Source organism: Simochromis diagramma, unplaced genomic scaffold (genome assembly GCF_900408965.1).
Source record: "Simochromis diagramma unplaced genomic scaffold, fSimDia1.1 OVJJ01000507.1, whole genome shotgun sequence".
Taxonomy (NCBI): domain Eukaryota; kingdom Metazoa; phylum Chordata; class Actinopteri; order Cichliformes; family Cichlidae; genus Simochromis; species Simochromis diagramma.
The window spans coordinates 399,697-426,825 of NW_024387321.1; the positions used below are offsets into that span (position 1 = coordinate 399,697).

The 27,129-nt window shown below is 39.5% G+C and overlaps 2 protein-coding genes and 1 long non-coding RNA gene across 3 annotated transcripts in view; 1 reads left to right on the forward strand and 2 right to left on the reverse strand.

Moving 5' to 3' along the window:
• Positions 1-10,468, forward strand: part of LOC120717691 (programmed cell death 1 ligand 1-like) — a 32,423-nt gene extending 21,955 nt beyond the window's left edge. The window contains exons 3-4 of the mRNA XM_040005892.1: positions 7,799-8,134; positions 8,772-10,468. Coding sequence (XP_039861826.1) covers positions 7,799-8,134; positions 8,772-8,980 — 545 coding nt within the window. The 3' untranslated portion in view covers positions 8,981-10,468. The remainder of the gene's footprint in view (positions 1-7,798; positions 8,135-8,771) is intronic.
• Positions 25-9,230, reverse strand: LOC120717700. Its single transcript, XR_005692263.1, has 4 exons — positions 9,220-9,230; positions 8,951-8,953; positions 142-1,292; positions 25-62 (listed from the first exon to the last, which is right to left on the reverse strand). It is a non-coding gene; the product is annotated as an uncharacterized LOC120717700 (long non-coding RNA).
• A 7,256-nt stretch (positions 10,469-17,724) lies between the features above and the next one.
• On the reverse strand, positions 17,725-26,631 carry LOC120717690 (alpha-2,8-sialyltransferase 8E-like). Its single transcript, XM_040005891.1, has 7 exons — positions 26,308-26,631; positions 24,479-24,550; positions 24,003-24,077; positions 20,597-20,738; positions 18,482-18,594; positions 18,313-18,405; positions 17,725-18,234 (listed from the first exon to the last, which is right to left on the reverse strand). Exons 1-7 carry the CDS (start codon positions 26,391-26,393, stop codon positions 17,757-17,759), a joined length of 1,059 nt encoding a protein of 352 aa, XP_039861825.1. The 5' UTR covers positions 26,394-26,631; the 3' UTR covers positions 17,725-17,756.
• Between the last annotated feature and the right edge of the window lie 498 nt (positions 26,632-27,129).

Below are 27,129 nucleotides of genomic sequence, written 5' to 3' on the forward strand. Positions count from 1 at the left end.
CAGAGTGACGTCATCTCCCTCCATCACAGGGAGGACAGGACTCTGCAGGATCACTGATCCACCTCAACACAGAGACAAACTACAGCATTTCATCCATTTACACACAGCTTCATCAACACTAACTCCACACACTCAGCTTACCAGTGACTGTCAGGTTAACCATGTTACTGATGGGACCCTCTCTGGACTCACACCAGTAAACTCCACTCTCCAGTGTGTCAATGTAACTGATGTTACAGGAAGAACCAGCTGGTTTTCCAAATCCAGCTCCACACTTTGCTTTGGTGTCTGTTGTCGTGTTTCTCCTCAGAGTCCATCCAGCAGAGCTGTCGTCCTCCTCACAGCTCAGAGACACAAAGTCATATTTAAAGAACTGAGAGCTGCTGGGACTCACAGTCAGACGAGCTGTGAGGGTGAGAATGACATTGCCATTGTTAAAAGGATGTTTTGCTGTATCTGCATTGCAACTATCCAGTTTTAAAGATCCAATATGCAAACATGAACCCAATCAGGTCATATCAGTGAGCATTTATCAGGTTTAAACTGTGACAGAGGAAGGTTACTGACCTTGGTGTGTTCTGTAGCTCAGCAGTGACATCAGAACTAAAGAAATAGCACTTTGAGGTGAACATTCTTTTTTTTGAAAAGCCCATCCATGCATAACAGAACCAAAGAAGGTGCTCACTGTAGGAGTGGATGCTTTATTTTATCATCTGTCACATTTCCAGTTTAGAAGCCTTAGATGATGCAATAAAATGCTATCATTTTTTAGCAAACAGTATAGGATAAAAAGAAAATGTACTTTTTATTATAAACTGAGAATATTGCTGCAGATTTTACTTTTTTGTCATATTTTTCATGGATAATTTGAAATGAAATGATTGCAGACTTAATGAAAATATGAAAAATGGAAAATTAAGGTCTATGTTAAAGCCAGCTGTGAACACTCTTTTCTTCAATAACAGTGAAAATCTTTTGTGTCCATCTGATTTCATGCCTGTGTTTGCCTGTCTTTATGTTGAGTGGGGAGCCAATGTGTTGTGACTAATTCGTAAGGTTGTAGACAGGTCTGGCCTGGATCTGGTGTCAAGCCCGCACTGCTGGCTGACTTCTGGCGTGATCAGTGGTCTGTCATTCAGATGTGGGCCAGACCTGACGTAAATGGCACATTTATGTGATGCCATGCCACATCTGGACCGATTATGATTTGGTTTATGTGGCCCAGGCTCATAGAAAACTGTCTGGCCTGGATCCGGCATCAAGCTGGCACGTCTGACTGACTGGTGTCATGGCTCGGTGTATATCAACCAGATTGTTGCCAGGTCTGGCAATGATGACACTATTTATGTTCCTATTTTCCTATTTTAGTTAGAAAACCCAAATGCCATGTTGCAATACTATACTGCTATGGTAGCCAAAGTTTTTAAATGTACACATTATCCAAATCTTAGTGACGGTTTACTCATGTTTACCACTGCGTGGCTGTAGCTCAGGGGTACAGCAAGTCAGCTACTGATCAAAAGAAGTGTGTCTGCAACTGGCCTGGTGCTGGCCCAGATCTGGGCCACCAAAGGGCCGTCATTCTTTGTGGTATGTGGGCCATGTGTAAGCACATTGAGTGGGCCAGTTTTGCTATGTGCGATTAAGCACCATCTCTGATTGTGTTTCATTATGTCTTTGCCAAGATCTCTATTAATGATAAGAAACAAAGGGCCACATTGCTCAGACAGGGATCTGCAGAGAGAAAATGTCTTGGATACAGTTACTGAAGAGTAACTGTATCCAAGTTACTCTTGGATACATTGACCCACTCATGTTTCACATACTGTTGTTTTCTCAACAGACAGAAGCTACACTGAACTTTGGTTGAAAATATGGATGATCTGACTTTGCCTTGATGTGCAGGAAAGCTTAACTTAAAAAGCCCAAAATGTTTCTTGTGCTATTGGGACTGAAGTCCAAACACTTGTGTCTGACTATCTGTTTTTAAAATATGAGGAATCTATTTTGTAATCTGTTTAGTCTTCATTTGGGACAACTTCAGATATCTGAACTCGTGGGTCCCTTCCTAATTTCTTAGGTTTTTGTCACACTTACATGTTTCAGATCAGTAAACAGGCTTAACTTGTTTTGGGTGTTTTCTTTCACCTCAATTTGTTGTCAGCAACATGTTTCAATAAAGTTTTGATGAGAAAATAATAAATATGAAAATTATTAATTAAATAATTACTTTAAAAAACAGCTGATGAAACAAACACAGAGATTCTACTTACAGAGCAGACACAGCACAGATGTTTCCTTCATCGTCCTTTTCACTCATTTGAGCTCTTTTTCATTTCTGTCACTGACACCAAGTAAAGCCCGCCCTCTTCCTCTGAGAAGGAGATTTTCTATTGGTTCAAACACAGCGATGTGTACAAGTACACACATATACACAAAACTCGCAGCTAAAAACAATTCCCATCTAGTTAAAGAGAAAGACTTGTTTAAATGACTTTGTGGTTCACACTGGAACAATGCAGGAGAAGGACTCACAGCTTAAAGCCTTTTATCTTTTTCTCTTTCCTCGGTCTGTACATCCTGTTTTCATTTCCCGTGTCTCAGTATCTCACACCAGACGGGTAAGCATGTCAGGTGAGGAAGATTTATGAGGAGATAGGAGGCAAGGCAACAAGGGTTTAACTAAATGAAGTGTTCTCGGCAAGGAGTCTAATTTTAAAGTGATGTCATATATAATGTCTAAAAGAAACTGCATCATAAATTGTTGGTGTAGCCCTGTATTAGCCTATGATTTTATAATGCTAGGTGTAAGATTTTATACATGTAGTCTTCCTCCCTCCATAGTTCCAGCTGTGTCCCACACACTTCTTTTTACACAGTGGAGGTAAAAATTCTTGTACAGGATGTAAATGACCTTTAAATTTGGTAAATATTTTTACGTTTGTTTGAAAGGTACTTCGGTTTTATTTTGAAATCCAAGCTTTTATTTTGAAACAGGAAACTGGCGCAAAACCGTTACAGGGCTGTTAGTAACGTTTCTTTTAGGATATGGTAAATAGTGTGCCTTAAAGTGAAAAATATGTACGTTTACTTTGCCAATTAGTACCTGGCTGACAGTGGCACAAGGTTTGTTAATGTTTCCGCTAACGGAATAAGTTACATGCAATCAAAATGTCGTTTAATAGAGTTTATGTTGTTAACCTTGACCTTGACCTTTATGTGTAGTTGTAAGTTAGTGAGGTGATATAATGAATTGAGTGATGTAAATTTGATGTATATGCTATATGTGAGTGGGAGAAATTTGTTTCCTTTGATCTTATGGTATTAATATTGCTGGTTTTGTTTTGCTCCTAGCTCTTACGGTGTCTTCACTGAAAGTTTCAATAAAAACATTTCCAATAAAACCTCTGTGAAGCATCAGTATAAGAGACCATCATTCAGCCAGGGATGCTACACAGGATATACCTGTACATCCTCCATTGTGGGCCCTGCTGCATTATGGAGCATTATGGATGTAGGAGGCCTCAGAGTTTAAACACTTTTTATCTCGTCTTGAAAATCAAGCAAAAGTGTAGAACCTTTTCTCCACAGGTATAATGACAATTTATTTTCATCTCAAATCATTTATTCATTTATTTATCTTTTTTCATTTTCTCTTTTTAAAGACATGAGCAATGTTGTAGATGATCATGCCACACTCCAATAACACCCTACATTGAGTCACTCATTTTAAATGTGTTTGTGTTTGTAGCATAAACGTTCTGCACACATTCAAGTTTGTATCAAACGACGATTAAAATATCTCTTGTCACAGTGTTGGTTTGAGAGAAAGTCAAACAGGTTTTTTTTTCATTAAATCCTTTCTACCTGCAGGTTTCTGGCACTGCATTCCTGCTCAGTGGTTTGTTTGTTTTAAAGTAATTCCAATAATTCCAGTTAGAAAACGTCTGATCAAAACCCACAGCCATATGAAGGTAGTTCAGAATGGCCTACAGTATCTGAGTTGTACAAAGTCAAAACAGCATCAACAGAACAACAAGTGAGGGACAGGTACAGGATCATACTGATATGCCTGTACTTTGACTAACAAAGTATGGGCGCAACACAAAGTTTCCAGCAAATGTCAGTATTCAAACATTCAAAATCTTTCACCAGGATGTTAGAAGGATGTTGTCAGACCTACATAGTAAACCTCTACAGCAGTCTGTATGTGGGACTCATGCTGACTGCTTCCACAACATCCTTTATTGACTGGAAAACAGAAACAACACTTGGAAAATGGAATAAATGGGATTTCTAGCTTTTAAGATTTAGGTTTTTAAGGGAACAGCAGTAAGTGTTTTCCACTGTTTTCTATCTTTAAATAGAACAAACTGAGATACAAAACATGCAGAAGTCATTCGAAGCGTAACATAGTTCTTAAAAATTGGAGGCTGATGGATGAAATAAAATAGCTGTTGAGCTGGCTGCTGGGATGTTGTTAGCTGGTAGGATAATCAGAGTTGTAGAGTGATGTTGTTTGCAACGAAAGACAAAGAAAGTCCCGCTTTTTATTTCTGCCTAAGTCATTGACAGACACATATATACACACATGTACATACTGCAACAAGGGATATACAGTATATAGTAGAGCACTGGTTTCAGGGTGTGGTGTCAGGGGAGGCTGACATGCACCTGATCTCCATCAGCCTCCCCTTTAAGGATGGTGCCGGGACCGGAGGAGGGCGGTGTGTCAGTGTGTGCAGAGCAGCTGAAAACCAGCTCGAGTTACATAAAGGTAAAAAAAATAAAATAAAAGCCACCAGAACGTGCAAAGCTCGTCACAATATCCCTCACTGTTACCATTGTGACTCTTTTCCTACAACGCACTTATTTCGGTTCATCCAACAGTCCAGCCTACCAAACGTCACTCTGATGCGACTTGCATAAAAGTGACGTGTTCAAGGTGTTACAACAGTATCAGAACTCGAAATCGAAAATGGCTGCCATGAGAGCATCATCATGGTCCATTTTGTTCAGTGTTGCCCTCTTTGTGTTCGTCTCTGCAGGTGAGATTTTAGCTGATAAAAACCAAATGATGTTTCCGTGATGTTTACAGAAGATGGCTTATATTTTAACTATGTTTCCCTTAGGAGTTAATTATGAATGGGCTCGACATGTCCGTGTATGTGAAAGCAACACGAGGCTGGGTGGACTTAACATTTGTCACTGTGATCCAGAATGCACAGAAACAACAAGTCAACTTGTGTGTCAGTGTTACAATACAATAAAAAAGTATTTGCCCCCTTCCTGATTTTTTTATATATATATATACATATATTTGTGGAAAATGGCCCGTGGTTCAACGGAGTCCCAAAACCTTAGCCAACTTCACTTTGTCAGACAGGATCTATTTAATGGATTTCTTGATTCAACGGGTCTGGCAGCGATCAGGCCTGGTGGTTAATCACAGTTCCAAAAGTTCATTCTGATCAAGTTTCCTTCACTGAAAATGTTACTTCCAGTTAAACAAAATCAACTTTTGGGATTTCCTGGATGATTGAGCATACATTAAGGATTAAATTAGGATTTAACAAGGGTGGAACTTATATAACTTTTCTACACAAGGCCGAGAAGGGTTGGATAGGTTTGACAAACATGCCAAAAGTAAGAAATCAGGGAGGAGGCAAATACTTACACTGAACATGTAGTTTTAGGAGTCATATACATATACAGTCATATGTATACAGCTACAAAGGTCTTTGTTAAGCGCTGTACTGTAGCTACAGAAAAAGCAGCATGCAGAGACTTGAGATATAATGGCAGGGATGCTTTCTTTTCTGTACTGTGTTGGGTCGATATATAGACATTGCATATCAGAAATCTTCATATCCATTCTGACAAAATCATACAACAAACTGAACCTGGTAGTTCAGTTCAATACACAATTGTTGAATTCGAAGCTGTCGGCTAAGGCAAGTTAGCTTGGCTAGTTGTGTTGATGCATCACAAACATACTAGTTCATGTTCAGCTATTTGTGATGTGTTTATAGTTTTAGGGAATATTTTCAAGTCTTAAGAAATACAAAAGAAACCTATGGTCTTTCAAATTATTTTTAATTATTTGCTTATTTTTCTATGGTCTCATTAGAGTGAAAAAAGACAAACGTATCAATAGCTAACACAACTTGTCAATCACAAATAACCAATTAAGATTCAATGTGCCTCATATTCTCAGTCACACTCAGTTTCCAGACACCAACATGCTCAGCAAAAGGTTTGATCCTTTGAAGAAAGGACAAACCGATGAATGCTGCAAGCATGGTTATGTGTATTGTTCATATACAGTCTTTATAAAAAAAAAACCTTATAATAATTGCTTAACACACATCGATGCAAAGTCACCAAAATTAGTCAAATTTTGTGTAAAAGCAGCAATTAGTGAATTAATATTTGCATTTATTTAGTTTATTTGACAGTGTACACTAGTACACTGGATTTAAATCAAACAATCAAGATGCTAAAGGGTTGACCTTCATCTTCAATTAACAGGAATTTTAGGGTTTTTTTATACGCAGTCCCCTATTTTCAAAGGCTCAAAAAGTAACTACACAATTTACTGACAAAGAGATAAACTGAGTATGTGCTCATAGTTATTTACAAATGTCATTTGTATGTTTTTAGGCCTTTTTTTTTGGTTTGTTTGTTTCTGTTTTCTTTGCTTTGTGCAGACAGTAGTTTAAAAGATAAGAGTTGTGTTCAAAATAATAGCAGTCCAACATGACTAACCTGATGAATCAGTGTTTTTGGTATAAATCACATTATTACATGGCAAATAATTCACCAGTAGGTGTAGTGCAGAGGTCCCGAACCCCCAGGCCACGGACTGGAGTCGTTTGGTACCATGAGAGTTGAGGCTCGGGTGTGAAATTTATGGTTTTAAGGGTTTTTATTGGTTTTCATCATTTTTATCATTAACTCAGTTTCCCTGGGTCTTTTCCCGTGTGTTAGGAATAAATCTTCTCTTTTTTTGGTACTGCTACTGTTTTTATTTTGTTGTGTTTATCCACAACACCTTAAAGGTCGATCCATGAAAATATTGTCAGACATAAAACGGTTCTTGGTGCAAAAATTGCTGGGGACTGCTGGTGTAGTAGATTCCAACAGAAATTTCCAATAGAAACCAACAGACCCAACATTCATGATATGAATAGTGTGTGTAATTGAAGAATTAAGTGAAAGAGGCATGTTCAAAATATAGCAGTGTAGAGTCTAATCAGTGAGGTCATTCATTATGTGAAGAAACAGGTGGCCATGTGGTGGTATTTAAGGTGGTATTTTAGGATGAAGCACATGTTGTACATGCAATTCTCTCTGAAAACCTGAGAAAGACAGGTTGTGCCAGACATTGTTCAGAAGAACAGCATGCTTTAATCAAAACGTTAATTGGAGAGGGAAAAACATGTAAAGAAGTGCAGAAAATGATAGGCTGCTCAGCTAAAATGATCGCCAATGCTTTAAAATGGAAAGCCAAACCAGAGAGACATGGAAGAAAGTGGAAGACTACCATTCGAATGGATCGAACAATAGCCAGAATGGTAAAGACTCAGCCAATAATCAAGAGTAGAAAAAAAACAGGGCAGGAAAGAAATGTTCAGACAAATTCTTTACCATTATTGAATTCTTTACCATTATAAGTAAGAATAATACTTAGCAGGAAGAAAACAGCATAGGCTGCTATGTTACACCATTACTAATGCAAAGCTGCATTGTGTATTTGATTCCTTTAACCTCGCTGCTCTCTCAGTTTCTCTTTCAGACCCAAAAATCATCACAGCCGAGTCTGGACAGAGCGTCACTCTGCCATGTCGAGCTTCAAACAACAACTTCATAATTCTTGAGTGGAGCAGAGCTGGTCTGGGGACACAGCATGTTGTTGTGTGCCGGGATGGTCAGTTTACTCCAGACGACCAGCATCCATCTTTTAAGGACCGGGTGGATCTGCAGGACAGACAGATGAAGGACGGAGACGTGTCTTTGATTCTGAACAATGTGACAACTGCTGATAGTGGAACATACGAGTGTCGAGTCTTAATGGGAGAAATACACTCGTGGGAGCTCAACATTATTTACCTGAGTGTTGTTGGTCCTCCAGGTGAGTGAGCAGAGTTGAGTGTGTGTGTGATCAGAGGTGAAGCTGCTTCCTGGTTGTTGATGTTTGTTTCTAAAGATGTTGTTGATGAGACTTTGTAGAAAGCAGCTGGTCTGAGTGATGTGATCAGAGTGCAGTAGATAATGTCTGACAGCAGTTTGAAGAGGAAATGGATTCTGTTCTGTTCTTCACTCATCACCTACCTGACAAACCCAATATCACAGCAAAGCATTTAAAAGACACGTCGCTCCACTGGGTCCATTTCACACTTTGCATAAAACTGACACGGATGCACTAGCTGTAGTACTGGAAGGAGGAGATAATATATTTAAAGCCAATAAGTCGCTAGTGACAGAGGAAGATATAAAATACATTCCAGGCTCCTTCTTTGCCACAAACGATGAAGGTAGGCAACTAATTTGTACATGCAGGTAAATGTTTTAATAATGTCTGTTTCTGTTTTCATGTTGGCTTGAAATAATATATCTCCCTCTGCTGGTTCTGCATCCATGTACATTTCACACTTTGGAGATGCAAATCCATGAGATGGACATGGTGGATCAGTGTGTCTGTTACACGCCATGGAAGGATGCTGGGTTGACCTGACAGCTGATACCTCACACCTGTTTCTCACCTGCAGGTCAGACAGGAGGAGACACAGAGGATGGAGGGAAGAAGGATGGAGGGAAGAAGGATGGAGGGAAGAAGGATGGGTCTGTTGGACTGATATCTGGTCTGTCTGTTTGTGCTGTGCTTCTTGTTGTTGTTGGTGGTTTTTTGATCTACAGAAAATGTAAACAACAGAATGATGGTTCATACCAGCTTCCAGTTGAACTGCAGAAGGTTTGAAATGTGAGTCTCCTGCTGTTTTCACTTCTCAGTTTTGTCATTCAGCACTGCAAGATTATCTAAATGGCGTTATTATAAAATTCGGCCAGAATTATTTTTTTTCTTTCTTGAAGGACAAAACAAATGTGGAAACATCACAGTGAAGATGACAGTATTGTGATACTTGTGTTTACTGATGAAGTCATTAACAGATTCTGAATATTGTGATTACGTATCCTGTACATTACAGTATCACAAACAGAGAATGTGTTTGTTTTATCTTCTGGTTCAGCAACTCTTTGTAAGATCAAACTTGTTTAAACCACACAAACTGATCCTCACGTTGCAGTATAATTACATGGGCCAAACCAAGTGACGAGATAAACACAGCATATTACAGCCTAAGTCTGAGTGTACACAAAGTTGTGTCAATTATACTTGAGTTTAAGACCCTTTGATTTCTGGCGGAGATCAAAGATCTCCAAGGGAATCAACTCAGACACTAAAGAGTGTTATAACAGTTTCATTTATCAGCTAGTAAGTGGTCTTTAATGTGGTCTTTGTGGAATTTAATGTGTGTACTCTGATTTTGAAAGTTGTATTTGATTTTTTCTGACCTTGAAACAACTGCTTTGAATGTAAAGAAATTTTAAAGTCTGAATGTTTGGACTGAAATACTTTATAATTGGAAGTCAGAAGTGATCAAATAATGTAGATGTTCATGCTGAACTTGTCTGTGCAGTTTGCTGTTTGTTACGTTTCGGTGTTGTCAGTGTTTTGTTTTTGCGTGACTGTCATGTGTTTCCTGTTTTACTTTGAAGGCCTGTTGTTAGAATGTGGCAGTGTTACAATGCATATTTCATTTGTTTAAATGGAGCAGTTGTTGCTGTGTGTGGAGACACTCTGGCCCAGCATGAGCTTGCAGGATTTAAGGAAGGAGTTGGTTTTGCGTATAGCAAATGTCGTCATTGTGAGTGTACTTTTGATGAAATGCAAGAAAATTGGACGGACACATTAGGCAGTGCATTGAAATAGAAAGGGCAACTACTGAATTTTTTAAAATCCTTGCTCAAAACGACTTTTGGCATAAATAGACAAAGAAAATTAGTTGATTTCCCAGGTTTTAATCTCATAGAGCAGATGCCACAGGATATTATGCATGTAATTCTTGAAGGAGTGGCACCAATGGAATTTAAGTGTGTGTTGAAATACCTTGTTTTATCTGGAAATTTGGAATTGGACTTGTTTAATTCTGCCATGCAGAACTTTCCTTTTTCATCAGTGGACATACGTGACAAGCCTTCACCAATTAGTATTGCTACTTTAGCTTCAAGTGACAACAGACTCAAACAATCCTCTGGACAAATGCTTATATTGATCAAGATTTTGCCATTCTTATTGTACAGTGTTGTAGAGAAAAATCCCTTTATCCAGTTTATTTTGAATTTAATTGAAATTGTTAAAATACTTTTTGTCCCAGTTGTGTCTTTACAAACTTTGTCCAAACTAAAAAAAATGATAGAAGATCATCTTAAACAATTCAGGCAACTATTCCCAGAAAAAAAATGTAATCCCAAAGCAACATTACATGCTGCATCTTCCCTCTCAAATTATTGCCCTGGGACCTGTAATACGTCATATGTGCATCAGATTCGAATCTAAGCACAGTTTTTTTTTAAACAATGGTCATCCAAATTAAACTTGAAGAATGTGTGCAAGTCTCTTGTAAACCACAATCAGCTGCTAGAGTGTTGCCAAAGTAAAGCAGGAACTGAGCATCTGATATTTGTAAATTAGAAAGAACTAGGTCCTACAGTGGGGCAAAAAAAGTATTTAGTCAGCCACCGATTGTGCAAGTTCCCCCACCTAAAATGATGACAGAGGTCAGTAATTTGCACCAGAGGTACACTTCAACTGTGAGAGACATTGATGATGTATTGATGTAGAAATACTGAAATTGTTACTTTACAGAATTGCTAGATGACCAGATGCTGGGGGCAGAGGAAGCATGTTCACTGCAGACCAAGTAACCCATATAGTCATTATGGCGATTGCAAATAATCCTATACTTGGAAATAAACACTTGTGTTTGTTTTGATGTGTTTGAATAAACACCAGTACTTGAAGTTTGGATCCCTCTATGCTTATGGATCTATGACAGAAGTATGAGCTCAAACTGACATAGCCTACAGTGGGGCAAAAAAGTATTTAGTCAGCCACCGATTGTGCAAGTTCCCCCACCTAAAATGATGACAGAGGTCAGTAATTTGCACCAGAGGTACACTTCAACTGTGAGAGACAGAATGTGAAAAAAAAATCCATGAATCCACATGGTAGGATTTGTAAAGAATTTATTCGTAAATCAGGGTGGAAAATAAGTATTTGGTCAATAACAAAAATACAACCCAATACTTTGTAACATAACCTTTGGTGGCAATAACAGAGGTCAAACGTTTACTATAGGTCTTTACCAGGTTTGCACACACAGTAGCTGGTATTTTGGCCCATTCCTCCATGCAGATCTTCTCGAGAGCAGTGATGTTTTGGGGCTGTCGCCGAGCAACACGGACTTTCAACTCCCGCCACAGATTTTCTATGGGGTTGAGGTCTGGAGACTGGCTAGGCCACTCCAGGACTTTCAAATGCTTCTTACGGAGCCACTCCTTTGTTGCCCGGGCGGTGTGTTTTGGATCATTGTCATGTTGGAAGACCCAGCCTCGTTTCATCTTCAAAGTTCTCACTGATGGAAGGAGGTTTTGGCTCAAAATCTCACGATACATGGCCCCATTCATTCTGTCCTTAACACGGATCAGTCGTCCTGTCCCCTTGGCAGAAAAACAGCCCCATAGCATGATGTTTCCACCCCCATGCTTCACAGTAGGTATGGTGTTCTTGGGATGCAACTCAGTATTCTTCTTCCTCCAAACACGACGAGTTGAGTTTATACCAAAAAGTTCTACTTTGGTTTCATCTGACCACATGACATTCTCCCAATCCTCTGCTGTATCATCCATGTGCTCTCTGGCAAACTTCAGACGGGCCTGGACATGCACTGGCTTCAGCAGCGGAACACGTCTGGCACTGCGGGATTTGATTCCCTGCCGTTGTAGTGTGTTACTGATGGTGACCTTTGTTACTTTGGTCCCAGCTCTCTGCAGGTCATTCACCAGGTCCCCCCGTGTGGTTCTGGGATCTTTGCTCACCGTTCTCATGATCATTTTGACCCCACGGGACGAGATCTTGCGTGAAGCCCCAGATCGAGGGAGATTATCAGTGGTCTTGTATGTCTTCCATTTTCTGATGATTGCTCCCACAGTTGATTTTTTCACACCAAGCTGCTTGCCTATTGTAGATTCACTCTTCCCAGTCTGGTGCAGGTCTACAATACTTTTCCTGGTGTCCTTCAAAAGCTCTTTGGTCTTGGCCATGGCGGAGTTTGGAGTCTGACTGTTTGAGGCTGTGGACAGGTGTCTTTTATACAGATGATGAGTTCAAACAGGTGCCATTCATACAGGTAACGAGTGGGGGACAGAAAAGCTTCTTACAGAAGACGTTACAGGTCTGTGAGAGCCAGAGATTTTCCATGTTTGAGGTGACCAAATACTTATTTTCCACCCTAATTTACAAATAAATTCTTTACAAATCCTACCATGTGGATTCATGGATTTTTTTTTCACATTCTGTCTCTCACAGTTGAAGTGTACCTCTGGTGCAAATTACTGACCTCTGTCATCATTTTAAGTGGGGGAACTTGCACAATCGGTGGCTGACTAAATACTTTTTTGCCCCACTGTATATCAGAGGTTGCTAATATGGACCATTTGCAATCAAAGGTTGTAGATTTTTGGGGGATTGAAGATGCTATACATCATGCCGTTAGAGTAAAGTGGCTTATTTTACATGGAAACAAATACATCTGTGATAGGTCTCTTATACTCATTTCAGCAAATGGTTTAAACCCTATCTTTGGACTTGTAAAAAACATTTTTATTGTTAATAGTGTACTTTATTGTTTTGAATACCAGGTGTATGAAACCTTGGGTTTCAACAAAGACTTTCTTGCCTATGAAATTGCAATTCCCAACCTTGCCCAAGCAACTGAACTGACTGTTGTTGAAAACCTACTTGATTTTACGTCATATTACCCAGTCAATTTCAGAAACAGTGTCTATGTTATGACAAAATGTTGAAAGATTTTTAGTTTTGTGTTATGTTTATTTGTAGCTTCATTTAAAGGAAGAAGAGCTTGTGAATTGGAAACACCACAGGAAAAGGGAGTGAGACCATATGTGCAGAAAAAATGCTGTGACATACCATGCTACCTCCTGTTTCAACAGACAAGCTAAAGGTCTCTCCTTTTAAGGAGTTGTTATCAGTTCCATACATGCCACACCTATTGCTGTGAAAGCTTGTTTGAGTATAAATAAAGGATGTACTGAGAGCCCCGTGCGATTCCGCTGTGGCACACACACAGTGCACACGTTGGTGCAGTGTCGGGGCATCGTCCATGCGCATGTAAAAAGATATCTGAGTCTGAGTTTCTTTGCCTTCTAACAATTTTCTCCTCACATTTTCTTGGTCCTCCGAGCCGGAGAGGAAGCATCGGCCACTGTATCCTGCCGTTGTGGAAAGCCCGCACTGAAGTCTGTCGACAGCCTCTTCTAGGAAGGAGTGAAAGTCCAGGAACGTTAAAATTCGGGTTCTGGCCAGTGTCATTAAGTGGTCCACGACATTGGGATCCAGTGGCTGACCTTCAACATAGCCAGAGAATCTTGGGGAGGTAAAGAAACCACTCACTTACACTCGCATAAAACAAACTTAGGTCTCACCCGCCGAAAGGGTTTAATTAGTCTGATCCACTTCACGAATCTGTAAAAATAGGAGTAATCCGCCGACAGGATTTCAAATTAAAAGTTTTTTTAGGACTGATCCGCCAAAAGGATCTGCACGACTGTTGTTGTAAATGTTTGTGTTTTCTGTGTGTTGAGAGTGAATTGATTTAAACAGCACAATACGCTGCTGAATCACTCTCACTGTTATTGTAATTTTATTTCCTGTCAGTAGCCAAAGTACTGGTGACAAAGGAGAACGGTTGAGTTTCATCTCATAAAATTGCCACCGCTCCAGAATAGCTGGAGTTGAAGGGCGTGTCAATAACCACTCTTATTCGTCTAATACCAGAGAAGGCTCTGCAGTTTCTATCATAATGGGTAATCAGCCCACTAAGTTTACTGTTGACGAACAGTGGTTAGAAAAAAAAAATGTCCAGGCGCCGGACAAATTAGTGTGCAAAGATGGAGAAATCCTAAAAAGATCAAATGTCCCACCTGGGAAGGAAAATGTAGCCCATCTGCACTATTACAACTTAAAGAAGCACTACTAAAAGAAGTAGGAGAAACAAAAGATTTAAAGAAAAAAAAAGGAAAACGCACGCAAGAATTAGAATATTTCCAAGTGTGGAAGCGAGAGGTAACAGACAGGGACAGGAAATAGAGGAAGAGGAGGATTTAGAGGAAAAGGGCCAGAGATACGTAGGACAGACAGACTTACGCGAAAGAAGTGAAGAAAGAGACAATACGTGCTGGAACTGTGGCAAGGAAGGGCATTTCACCAGAGATTGCAGACATAAAACAGACAAACAACAATATTCAAATGAATGACTAAATGAAAAAAAGCCAAATGAAAATGACAAAAGTGACGCAGAAGTATTTAATGTCGATCAATTAGTTTCTGAAGTAGAAGGCAAACCTACACTGACAGTGTATGTTAATGGCAAACCAGTGCAGATGTTATGTGACACAGGAGTTTGTAAAACCGTTTTGAACAGAAAACCACAGGAAGTACAATTCTCAGAAGATACTTTAATAGTAAAATCAGCATCAGGTCACACTACAGTGCAGTGACTGACAAAACCCTTGTTAAGTGAAAACTAGAGATCAAAGTAGTTTAAAGTAGTTTAAAAAGGTTGGAAACAGACCCCACCGAATAGATATAAATATAAGAAGTACAAAAATAAAATAAACAAAGACAAAATTACATTAGAACTTATTTTTAACGTATTGAAACTAATAATAGGAAGGATAACAACCTGTAAACTGATATTAACAATGAAGCATAGTTGGCATGACGACCAGACTGAAAGCACTCACAATGTAGGGTCTGTGTCTGAAACACATTGATGTATCTTTAAATTCGCTACAAACAGGAGGGAATGTTGAGAGATTTTTAGTTTTGTGTTATGTTTATTTGTAGCTTCATTTAAAGGAAGAAGAGCTTGTGAATTGGAAACACCACAGGAAAAGGGAGTGAGACCATATGTGCAGAAAAAATGCTGTGACATACCATGCTATCTCCTGTTTCAACAGACAAGTTAACGGTCTCTCTCCTTTTAAGGAAATGTTATTGAGATCTATACATACCAAGCTATCTCCTGTTTCAACAGACAAGCTAAAGGTCTCTCCTTTTAAGGAGTTGTTATCAGTTCCATACATGCCACACCTATTGCTGTGAAAGCTTGTTTGAGTATAAATAAAGGATGTACTGAGAGCCCCGCACGATTCCTCTGTGGCACACACACAGTGCACACATTGGTGCAGTGTCGGGGCATCGTCCATGCGCATGTAAAAAGATATCTGAGTCTGAGTTTCTTTGCCTTCTAACAATTTTCTCCTCACACAAAATATAACCTTGAAAATGTCCTTTCTTTAAAAATCTGAAATAAATACCTTCCAATGAGGGACTTTCTTATTTCAAGGAAAAAGGTGAATGTTTCTTATTTTGAGATAATTTTTGTTTTACACTCTATCGTAAAGCTATTGAAATAAATGTAAAATGGTTCATTTTTAGATATACAGACTAAATAAGAAAAAAAAGTAATATATACTTGAAACATGTTTAATCATCTAACACATGAGACTGGAAACTAGCTTGTAATGTTCAAAACAAGATGGACAAGATAATCTGACTAAATTTAAGACAATAAATCTTGTCAAGCTACAAGGAATTTGCAGTGTATCTATGTGCAGGTTAAAATCACCGGTTAAAATTATCTTATTATATTTTGAATGTATGTTTGTTAAAAATTCTGAGAATTCCTTGATAAAAGCAGCGCTGTCTTTAGGTGATCTATAAATGGTGACAGATGAAACTGGAGGGCTGCTAAAAACAATAGCATGGAATTCAAAAGTGGTAAAATGATCAACTAAAATTTGTTTGGTGGTGAGTGTGTTGTTGGTTAAAGATGCAGTACCACCACCTCTCTTACCACTTCTAATAGAAGAAGAGAAATTAAAATTTGGTGGGGAGGCCTCAGTGAGAACAACTGGTGCATCCGAGCCCAGCCATGTTTCAGTTAAAAATAAACAGTCAAGTTTATTATCTAAAATTAAATCATTAATAATAAAAGATTGTTCAACAGAGAGCGGACATTTAAAAGTGCCATACTGATTGAGACTGGTGGATTTTTGACAGTAGAGTTCAATGGATGTTGACATTTTTGAAGAGGCCGGAGTTTTTGTTTTTGGAGTTACTGGATTTATGATAATTCTGTTGCTCTCTGTTTGTGATTATGACGGGTATTGTGTTGACTGTGGGAGAGAGAGGTCCGAGTCCAGAGTTCTGTTTATTACTGTTAAAATTGGAACAAATACAGGAGCTGGGACCAGGGGGACATCAGTCAGTGGCAGACAGATCAGCAGATAATGTCGGTTTGGGGTAATGACGGGGCGATGTGCGGGAGTGTTGTACGCCAAATGCCAAATTGGCGGACAGCAAACGGCGTCCCCAGGCGTTGAGGTGAAGCCCGTCTGCCCCAAAAAGATGCCTCCTCTCCCAGAAGGCATCAAAATTGTTAATAAAACCCACACCGTGGGAGACACAGGCGGAGGAAAGTCAGGTGTTAAGGCTGAGCAGCCGGCTGAAACGGCCTATCCCTCTGCCACAGGTGGGGGTGGGCCCGGAGATAAAAGCACTCACCTGCGACTGACAAAGGAGGCTGAAGTCCAGCTTCAGCAGCTCAGATTGCTGTTTGGGGATGTCATTGGTGCCGATGTGGATGATGAGCCGGTTGGCCTGTGGGTGGGACGCCAGAGTGTTGGGAATTCTGTCCACTATGTCGACAACGGTGGTCCTAAACACTACAGATTACCACACAAAGATCACTACTCTCCTCGGTGAAAACCATACCTACAAAGCCTTAAAGCGAGACCCCACAAGCAGCTACAAAAAGAAAGTTATAGCTTGCCTTCAGGACCTTGAAAAATCATTGACCGCCTTACATATCACCGCCTTTATCCAGGGGATGCCATACCCTGCATTTACGGACTTCCTAAAATCCACAAGGAAGATGTCCCACTCCGACCCATAGTCAGTAGCATAAACTCAGCCACTTATAGCATTGCAAAACACCTTGCTACCATCCTTGCACCTCTCGTGGGGAACACCCCACACCACATCAAGAACTCCACCGACTTCACCGACAAGGTCCAGAAACTTACCCTGGATCCAGATGAAACCATGGTGTCCTTTGATGTAGTCTCTCTCTTCACTTGCATATCCACCACGGAGGCTGTGGAGACTGTCAGAAAACGACTACAAGAAGACAGCTCCTTGGAGGACAGGACCAACTTCACACCCAATCAGATCTGCACACTGTTAGACCTCTGCCTTACCACAACATACTTCAAATTCCCCCGTGTCACCTATTGCAGCCAACCTTTACATGGAGGAAGTGGAAAGGAAGGCTCTTGGCTCTTTCAAAGGAAGAGTACCTCTTTTTTATTTTATTCCATCATATAAACTAGGCCTGATCTGATTTACAGTCTCCAAGATGAAGCTTGAGAATGCCCTTATTGTGCAGTTGCACCCAGTAGTAAAACTCATCTGACATTGCATGGATTCTACTATTATAGGGTACATTATCATAGTAGTGGTTAGTCAGGGGAAAGAGCTTATATGGATGATTACTAAATGGCCAGAATCCATAAAGATGAACTGTTTCACATAATTCCAAAGCCAGACTAATCATATAAGCTCCAGTGCTAGCCCGAAGTCCCTTTACCCCCTGAGATTTCCAGAATTTGTCCATACTTTGTAAGTACTGAGGGTTTGTGAAGATTGGTTGGATAGGAATTTCCATGTCTTCAATGGCATACACAGCCCGCTGACACACTGCACGACTACCACTAGAAGAGAAGCAAGGGAAGAGGAGCAGGGAGTTGCCATACTGGTGGAGACTGTCTACAAACGCCCGTCGACGTGCCATCAGTGACCCATACCTGCAAAATAATATATTAGTTAAAGAAACAAGACAAAACTAACAGGTCAGTTCAATGTTAGAGTCACTCTTGGCTCACTTCTTTGTTAAGATGCTTGGGTTTGCTGTCACAAGGTTAGTCTTCATGCCAACATCACTCTTAAATTCATTTTCCAGAGGAGGAAGGTTGCACCTGAAAAAAACAACAAAATATTACTTACAGAAAGAAGAGTCCTCATCATGATTTTTGTTCTAAACATCTTTCTCACCTAATGACAAAATCAGTTGAATCAATCGTTTTTCCACAGCCGCTGTTTGTCAGAATCCCACTGCTCCCAACAACTGAACAAGTGTCCCATCTCTTTTTTGAGAAAGGATTCTCCTGGAATTGACACCAACAGATTATAAATTACAAAAAGAGCAAAATTTAAACAGTTTGAAATGTACTTTGTGTGAAAGACAAGTGCTCACTGAATTTAATGGAAGATGGCAAACATGTAGGAAGAGGTCAGTGATAAGGTTATCACGTTAAAACTTTTAGGGAAATGTATAGACCTGTTTAATCCGATTGCCTTTAAAACATTAGAACTGGATTATCAGTTACTTGGAATTGAAATCTTTCATGATATCATTATATATGTGATATTACATATACGGTGGTTAGTTCTAGTTACTGTGCAAACCCTTTTGTTATTGAAAACAATGAATTCATGAGGTCCCTGTTATCAAAATCTGTTTTGAAAATCAGTCTCTTTTATAGTCCAAATGAATCTTTGGCCCAGTATTTGTGAATCTCTCCTAGAATAGAAGGAGACAATAAGTGTAGGGCATACTTGAAAGTTGAAGTTTAAAATGATAGATAAAACAAGAAGCACTCTGACACCACAAACCAAGGCAACCTACCTTCTGGGCAGTGTTTACTTTCAACAGAATAGTACTGGATATTGTATATATTAGTTTTGTTTTTGTTTGTTTTGTACTGCAGTAAAACTTAGATTAGGATTACATGACAGATGTTTATGTGGATTTTATTTTTACACAAACATTATTTAAGAGTTGGTAAATCGATAATAAACTGGTAATGTAAATATCTGTATAATAAATTGAGCTTGTTAAATATTATTGTGCCACAGTAAATTTCTAAATACGTCAGCTAATTCTTTACATTCGTTCTGTTAAAGATTTTAGGTCAATTTGAAAGAGAAGCAGATGTGAAATGTAAAGGTTAGGTCAAATGATATTTGGAAACTATAATCCCCATATACCAATGTCACTTCCTAAATGTTGCAAGTGCAAACACAAGCAGTTAGTTTTCAAGAAAAAAATCCACTTTATACAAGTTTGACCTTATTTGAGCTTGAAGAAGGAGTCAAAGGTCCAAACGAATGTGAAACTTAGTGAAACCCCCATATAATTCCTTACATGGGGCGATCAAGGCTCAAGAGTTGGCAGTTCGTCTTGTAATCGGAAGGTTGCCGGTTCGAGCCCCGGCTCAGACAGTGTCGGTCGTTGTGTCCTTGGGCAAGACACTTCACTTGTTGCCTACTGGTGGTGGTCAGAGGGTGCCTGTTTTTGTTTTTTGTTGTTTTTTTTGTTTTTGTTTTTTGTTTTTTTGGGGGGGGGGGTTGTCAGTTTTCAACCAATAAATCATTAACTTAGACTTGGAGACCTTGGTGGATTTTTTTAATATACTGACAAATTTGTAGGTGGCTGTGGCTCAGGTGGTAGAGCAGGTCAGCTACTGATCGGAAGTTTGGTGGTTCGATCCTAAGCTTCCCCAGTCTGAATGTCAAGTGTCCTTGGGCAAGATAATAACCCCAAATTGCCCTCCGATGCGTTCATCGGAGTGTGACTGTGTGTGAATGTACTGTGTGCTGTGTGCACTTGCGTTTAGAAGTGCTTGCATGAGTGGGTGTGAATGAGGTATGTTGTATACAGTGCTTTGAGTACTCTGGGAGAGTAGAAAAGCGCTATATAAGAATCTCTCAAATATTAAAATGTATTACAATTAAATATGCTATAAAGTTATAGCAGTGTTACATTTCGCACAGCCTGATAACTAAATTTCAAAATTAAGCTGTTGCCTGCTCTATAAATTAGCTAGTGAGTGTAAGAGGCAGAACTCAGGATGAAACAAGGAACATCCACAAAGTTATTAATACAGATGAATTGCTGCAAAAGTACTCTAGGCAGCTAATTTCAGAAGACACTGAAGAATTATATTTGATTTAATCCATTAAGGGTAAAGGGTCCCTGTTTATCAAAGATTTAACATGTGACTAAACATGTGATTTCAACACATGGGGATATCATGTTGGAACATTTGATGAATAACGAAGACCTGAAATTAAGAAGAAAAAATTAAGAATTTAGGAAAAACATACTTTTATTAAGATCTTGAAAAGCTCTGGAGTCACAGGGATGACAGTTCTGTCCCTGTCACAAACAATCTTAGATCCCACTGGAGTGTTTTCCTGAGTGACAATGGCATTGTTGGATCCATCGCAATTAATTCTCACCTGTAATCTTGAAAAAACAAACAAACAAATAGGACCCGACAAAAAATAAATAAATAAAGTTAGCTTTAGTATTAAGTGGAAAGATTTGCAATCTTTAGAGTAAAATACAATGTATCTGTTTTGTCATTGTCATTTCTGCTAATTCTATATAAAAGGCTTTTATTTTATTTAAAACACTATAATGTGAGACATTAAACAGATGGTGGGACTCCTTGTCCTTATCTTGGCACAACATGTAATTAAACCCACTTCAAAACGACACTCACCAGGTGTTTGCAGTTTCTTTAAAACTTCCACGACAGAAGTTTCAAAGTATGAAAGGATGATGACCGAAAGCACACTGCAAAAGTGATCCAAGAGTTTCTCAAGGCAAAGAAATTGATCTCAGCCCACTTAAAAGTTATTAAATGAAAAATTGATGCAGAAGTGGAGAAGTGGTTTCTCTGGCACAAACTGCCATACAGGACACTAGCTTGTAAAACAAGCCTACTGTGGCACTATGCTAAAGACAGAGACGTGAAAATAGTACACCCCCCCCCGCCATTTTATTTTATACTCAAAGACACTTTCTTTTAGTAAGGCCACTGCAATGTCAGTTTTACTGTTATATAAGTTCCTCCAGCAGCGGGCGCTCGGTCCTATACGCATCGGTAGTTGACTCTACACTAGAAGAAGTAGTGTCAGCGGTGGAGAGGCAGGGTACGGCCTGCGCGCCGAAAGAACTGACTTCATTGAAACTGGGCTACTCAGTGACTCTTATCAAGTATCAGCTACTGTCCCTCCTAAACGACATAACCATAAAAGATGAAGAACTGATTGAGAAAGTCAATGAAGCTTCAAAGCTAGAAAATGAAAGATTTGAGAAACGGAAAACGTCCGCTGCAGCCAAGATTCCCAAGGTCCAAGAGCTCCAAACAGAATGCCAAACAGCCCTGACATCTGCTCAGAGCCCCTCCAAACCCAGAGAATCCCCCGCTACAGTGGCCATGACAACAGTGAAAAATAAAGAGACTAAGTCAGACACGCAGCAGATTATAGAAGAACTACATAAAGAGATGAAACAAATGTTTATGGCTGCTATGGAAACCAGTCCCCACACCATGGCACCAATACAACGAAAAAAGGGCTGTAAAAAGTACAAAGAAGAGGGGAAAGGGGAGAACTGCATGCACTGTTTCAAATGTGGGCGAGAGGGCCACTACTCCCGTGGATGCCGAGCACCGAGACTGTCATCGGGAAACGGGGAGGGACAACAGTAGTCCAAAGCCCACGGTCCCATTACGAACAGCCAAGCTCACCAACATCCTCCAAAGAAACTGCAGCTGGTGTCCCATCAGCTGTAACTGAGGTTCACTATCTACCCCCTCAACGAAAGTCACGGTTAGTTAGCCTGGTGGGAAATTGATGTACTGTGAACTGTTTTATGGACAATCACCCAGCCAAGGTGTTATGGGATTCAGGGGCACAGTCCAGCATAGTAAATGAAAACTGGCAGCAAAACCACCTCCCTCACACAGTCGTCAGACCCGTTTCAGAGCTGTTAGACAATGAGACGCTCACAGTGTTTGCTGCAAATGACACACCCATTCCCTGCATTGGCTGGATACAAGCCATCTTCAGATTAGGCAGGGATTTGTCTCCAAGCAGTGAGCTGCAAGTTCCAATATTGGTATCCAGTGACCCGGCTGTGGCCAGTGATCCCATCATCGGCTACAATGTCATTGAAGCTATCGTGAACCAGCAAGAAGTAAAAACCAAAGGAGGAAGAAAACAGCTAGCACACTATGTGAGTAAAGCATTTGAAATAACTGTACGCACTGCACATAATGTTGACAAGCTTGTGCAGAACAGAAGTGAATGCCCAGAGACAGGTGTGGTAAGGTAAGGATTGGCATAAGAAGAGTTCCTTTGTCAGCTAACCAAGTCACCACAGTTTATGTGCGGGCACACATTAGTTCACATGCCCGGGGCCAAGACATGCTCTTTCTACCTGATGGGGCTGACCCACCACCAGAGGGCGTAATATTCAATGATGTAATGGTGAAAATCCCAGACAGAAAAGTACCATATGTGCCCATCCCTGTGACTTACACTACAGACCACACCATTTATCTGGAGAGCCGTAAAGTGATTGGACAGAAGCCCCTTCTCTGAGGAATTTGAGGGGGATGGTTTGCCTGGACTGCTGATGGTACCAGAAGGTACACTTTCCTTTTCCTTCCCCCCCTCCCTATCTCTGTATGCAGGCCTGAGCAGAGTGCAAGAGGTGGTTGCTGTGGTAATGGGATTTTTTTTTTTCCTGAAAAAGGCTCATGTCTATATAAGAAGACGTCCAGAGAGGTACAAGAAACCTGAGCAGATATCAGACCTAAGGCCACCCTCAATTGTTTCAACCAAGCATGTTAAGATTCTGTTTAAAGGTGTACACTGCCTGGGTGTGGTGCTCTTTGTTCATTTGGGTCTCCTGAGTGAGCACAGACAAGGTAGCCGTTTTAACCTTGAACCTTGAATTGCTTAATAAATGTAATAAAATGTACTTATTTGTCTTCTTTCTCAGAAACCCAACAATTTTGTAAAACCTTGGGCCCGCTCTTGTCTGTCAGATGACGATTATGTTGTCCTCACTAAGTGACACGACCGCCTTCCTCTCCTCCATGGATGCTGGAACATTTGCATTGCCGAGGAGGCCAAAACCATCATTCGCAGTTGCTCTGCGTCCACATCCGCAGTGTTGGTTCAGATTTCTGAATCTGTGGCTGCGATCAGCTCCACTAGTGGAATTTGTCTCTACATCACAGCAAAGTTCAACATTTTTGCAAGAGAATTTTCTCTACTTGATTTAGTTGCCTCTCAGACAATTTTTTCACCCACTTGTACACATCCTGAGTGTGAGTCTGCTAAACAAGTAAACCAAACCTTTATTTCTTTCTGGCTGGTCTTAGACTTTTAATTGTGGGCTGGTCAAAGGTCCCCTTTTCACGTGTCTTCTTAACTAAAACTAGTATTGACGGGAAAATTTGTTTAGCCGTTTCGTTTAGCAAATGGCTCTTAGCCTTGACTGAAGAGCTTGTTTAAAGACCTTTAGGAGTAATCCTGCCTCATCTGCATTCGAGGATAAATAGCAGCTGTTTCCTGTAGTCTGCCGTCTTCCATGCTCGTACTCACATACTAGCTTCAGACAATTTTTATTTATTTAGTTATTATTAACCAGAAATTCACATAAAAATAAAACTCAACGATCAATCAATAATATCAGGATGTTAGGTCTTACTTGAATCTTTGGTAATTCTCCTCATGCTTTTCCCACGTTTGATTGTAGAGCTTTTTCACTTCATCAATGACTTCCCTGTAATGCACAAGCATTCCAGTACATTTAGTAACCTTCCTGCACTGGGTGTCTGTGAAGGTTCTCAGTCATCCAGGTCATCATAGTCTAAGGAGCTTGAAAAGAAAAGTGTCTGGACTTTTTAAAAATTTTCTTTAAGACGTTTCACCTCTCACCCGAGAAGCTTCTTCAGTTCAAAGAGCAAATGGTGGATGTGGTGGCAGTGTCCCCCAAGGGGGTCATGTTGACCATGTTGACCATGTTGACCATGTTGACGTCTTCAAGAAAAATAAAGAAGTTCTGACACTTTTCTTTCCAAGCTCCTTAGACCTACTCCTTCCTGCAGGGGGCTTACATGACTTAATCTTGACATAAAAATTGTAACTTCTTAATGAACAAGTCATGGCAATGTTTGCTCTTACTTGCAGCCTTTACAAAGTTCAGAGGGCTTTGGGGCCCTTCTTTGAGGATTTGGTCGGTGAAGCTCGACAAAACTGTGAGAAACAAATAAGAGATAAAATTATGTTCTTATGTATGTTAAATATTTAAGATATTATTAGAGGGGTATATGAGTTGTTGGAAATTTAAAGATTACAAAGTAATGCCTTAATTCACTTGAGAGATGTTTGTATCAGATATTGTATCTATACACAATGAGGTTTTTGTTTGTTTGTTTTGTTTTGTTTTTTAATAGTCTTAAATGTCAACTCGAATATACCAACTGTGTTATTGGCAGCTGCTGTGCTATAAAGCACAGACAGTTTGGTGCAGGCTAAACAGAATAGAATAGAATAATCCTTTAATTGTCCCCACAAGGGGAAATTTGGTTAGTCTGCAGTGTTGTATTGAAGTTTACAGCATTGCTGTTGTTGTTGAACAGTTGCAGAACAGCTTTCGTGTTTACAGTCATAGTTCAGTCACATCAGTGGTGCCAGAGATCAGTTTCAATTTAAGATGATGAGGGTGTTTAAAAATCAGTGAGTCAGTGTAAAAATCAGAGCTCAAATGTGACATGATATTTGGTTACAAGCTAGAGTGTGATATTAACCATCGCTAGATACCAATAGAATTCCCTAAATGCTGTCACTGCAAACAAAAGGAATTGAAGTTTTAAGTATAGTTTTAATGATAAAAGAATTAAGCTTATTTGAACTTGAAGAAGCGGTCCAGAGTAAGTTGATATTTAGAATCCCCATTTAGCATTCCTATATGGCTATATATACTCAATATCAACAGTGACAGTAAGAAACACGTATAGTATATCTGCATATAGTAATCGGAATATGTTTCTGGTAACATTTGTGTGTAAACGTGTGCGATTGTGCCTGTAAGGACACATAAATACAGGAATACAGGAACTACCAGATAGCTGTTATAGGTCTTTTCTACCAATAGTGCAGTGTTGATTTGATTTACAGTTGTTGGTAAAAAAGATTTGTTACACAATAAGTGAAGGCATGTGCAGGGTTACTGACCCCATTGGAAGCACAGTGTTGGTTGTTTTTTTATTTTTTTTTTATGTGCTGAATGAAAGAAGGTCCTCTATGTCTCGCTTTGGCTACAGCAACATCTGAAGGTTCAGTACCTCTTTGTAGATTCCCCACTTTGTGGTTTCTCAGCTCTTTACAACACCATACTATATATGAGTGTGTATTTCACTTTTACACTTCACATCTGCCTTTCTTTCAAAATGAATCCTAACTAAAAAAAAAAAGTATTGTCAAAAGAAATTAAGTGCAGCCAAGTTAATTAGAAATATACTTTTGTGTAATACTACGTAATATACAAGTTATTCATGTCCAGTTATTTACAAATCAGTACCAATAATGTTGTGTAGTCAGAGTAAACCGGTCATGTGACTCTAACTTTATTTTCACTGCAAAACAAAACTCGTATCAAAAGAACAATGCAAACAAAACAAACATACCAAATACTATGTTATTTCCTTAGAAGGAAATACAGAGTGAGAGCTGAGGTTTGTGGTTACGTGTGAAAGAATGAATGACAAAGACATGAAGACATGTACTTCAGCTTTTACCAGAGTATTTTTTAACAAATATGAAATGTGTATTTCTACTTAAATTAAGCATGTTTGTATTTCTGCAACCTCAGGCTTATATTAGCATTTTACACAGCTTCCCAACTGTTGGGAAGCGTTTATCACAGTGCCATAAGCTACTTTTGATCAGAATACTTTGTTTCATGACCTCTGGCTTTTATCTGTAAAATACAAAGGTAATTACTCACTCACCTGTCCTCGAACTTGTACCAGATAAGAATGGTCAGCAGACTCCCCAAAGAGAGAAGATTGATCATATTCGAGAGCTTTTTCCTCATGTCGCTCTAGTGCTTCACCTTTCTTAACACTTAGTTTTAATTCAGCTTTTTTTATGTACTTTTACCTCATATGTTGATACGGTTATCTGCCCGGTATTAAATCCGGTTCTTTTATATTCTTTACGACCAAAAAGACAAAAGTGCTCAAAGTGGTCAAACTCGAAAAATGATCTTTAATTTTACATATTCCAGAATATGGAGACCCAGCAGACACACAGACGCGTCAGCCAAAGTCTGAAGCACAAACAGGAAGCCTAGTTATATTTATATACTCCCTCTAGACGTCACACCACACTTTAAGTTTCAATCAAACACTCTGCTTAGTTTCACTTTCTGCCTGCAAAGGTATGCATGTAATATCCTGTCAGTACTTTTGGAACAGACTGTACTAAGAGACGGCCCTTTTAAACTATATTAAAAGCAAGTAACAATAAACACTAAATAAGGACTAACAATATATTTATTTCATGACAGTTCTTCCCCTTTTCGTGTTTCCCAAGAAACACGACATAATTCCTAATCTATCCCATTAAGTCTACTTTCATGTGAGAATAATAGCTAGAATATAACAAAAGAAAATGTTATATTCTAGCATATTCCTTTCAATTGCCCAACCCTTTAGGTCCTCCATCCCCTCAACGAGTTGTACATTTTCAATGTTCCCTTATTACTATAGCATAATTACTTGTATCCACAACAAATAAATCAAGCCCTAATACAGCAACTCGCGTTTACG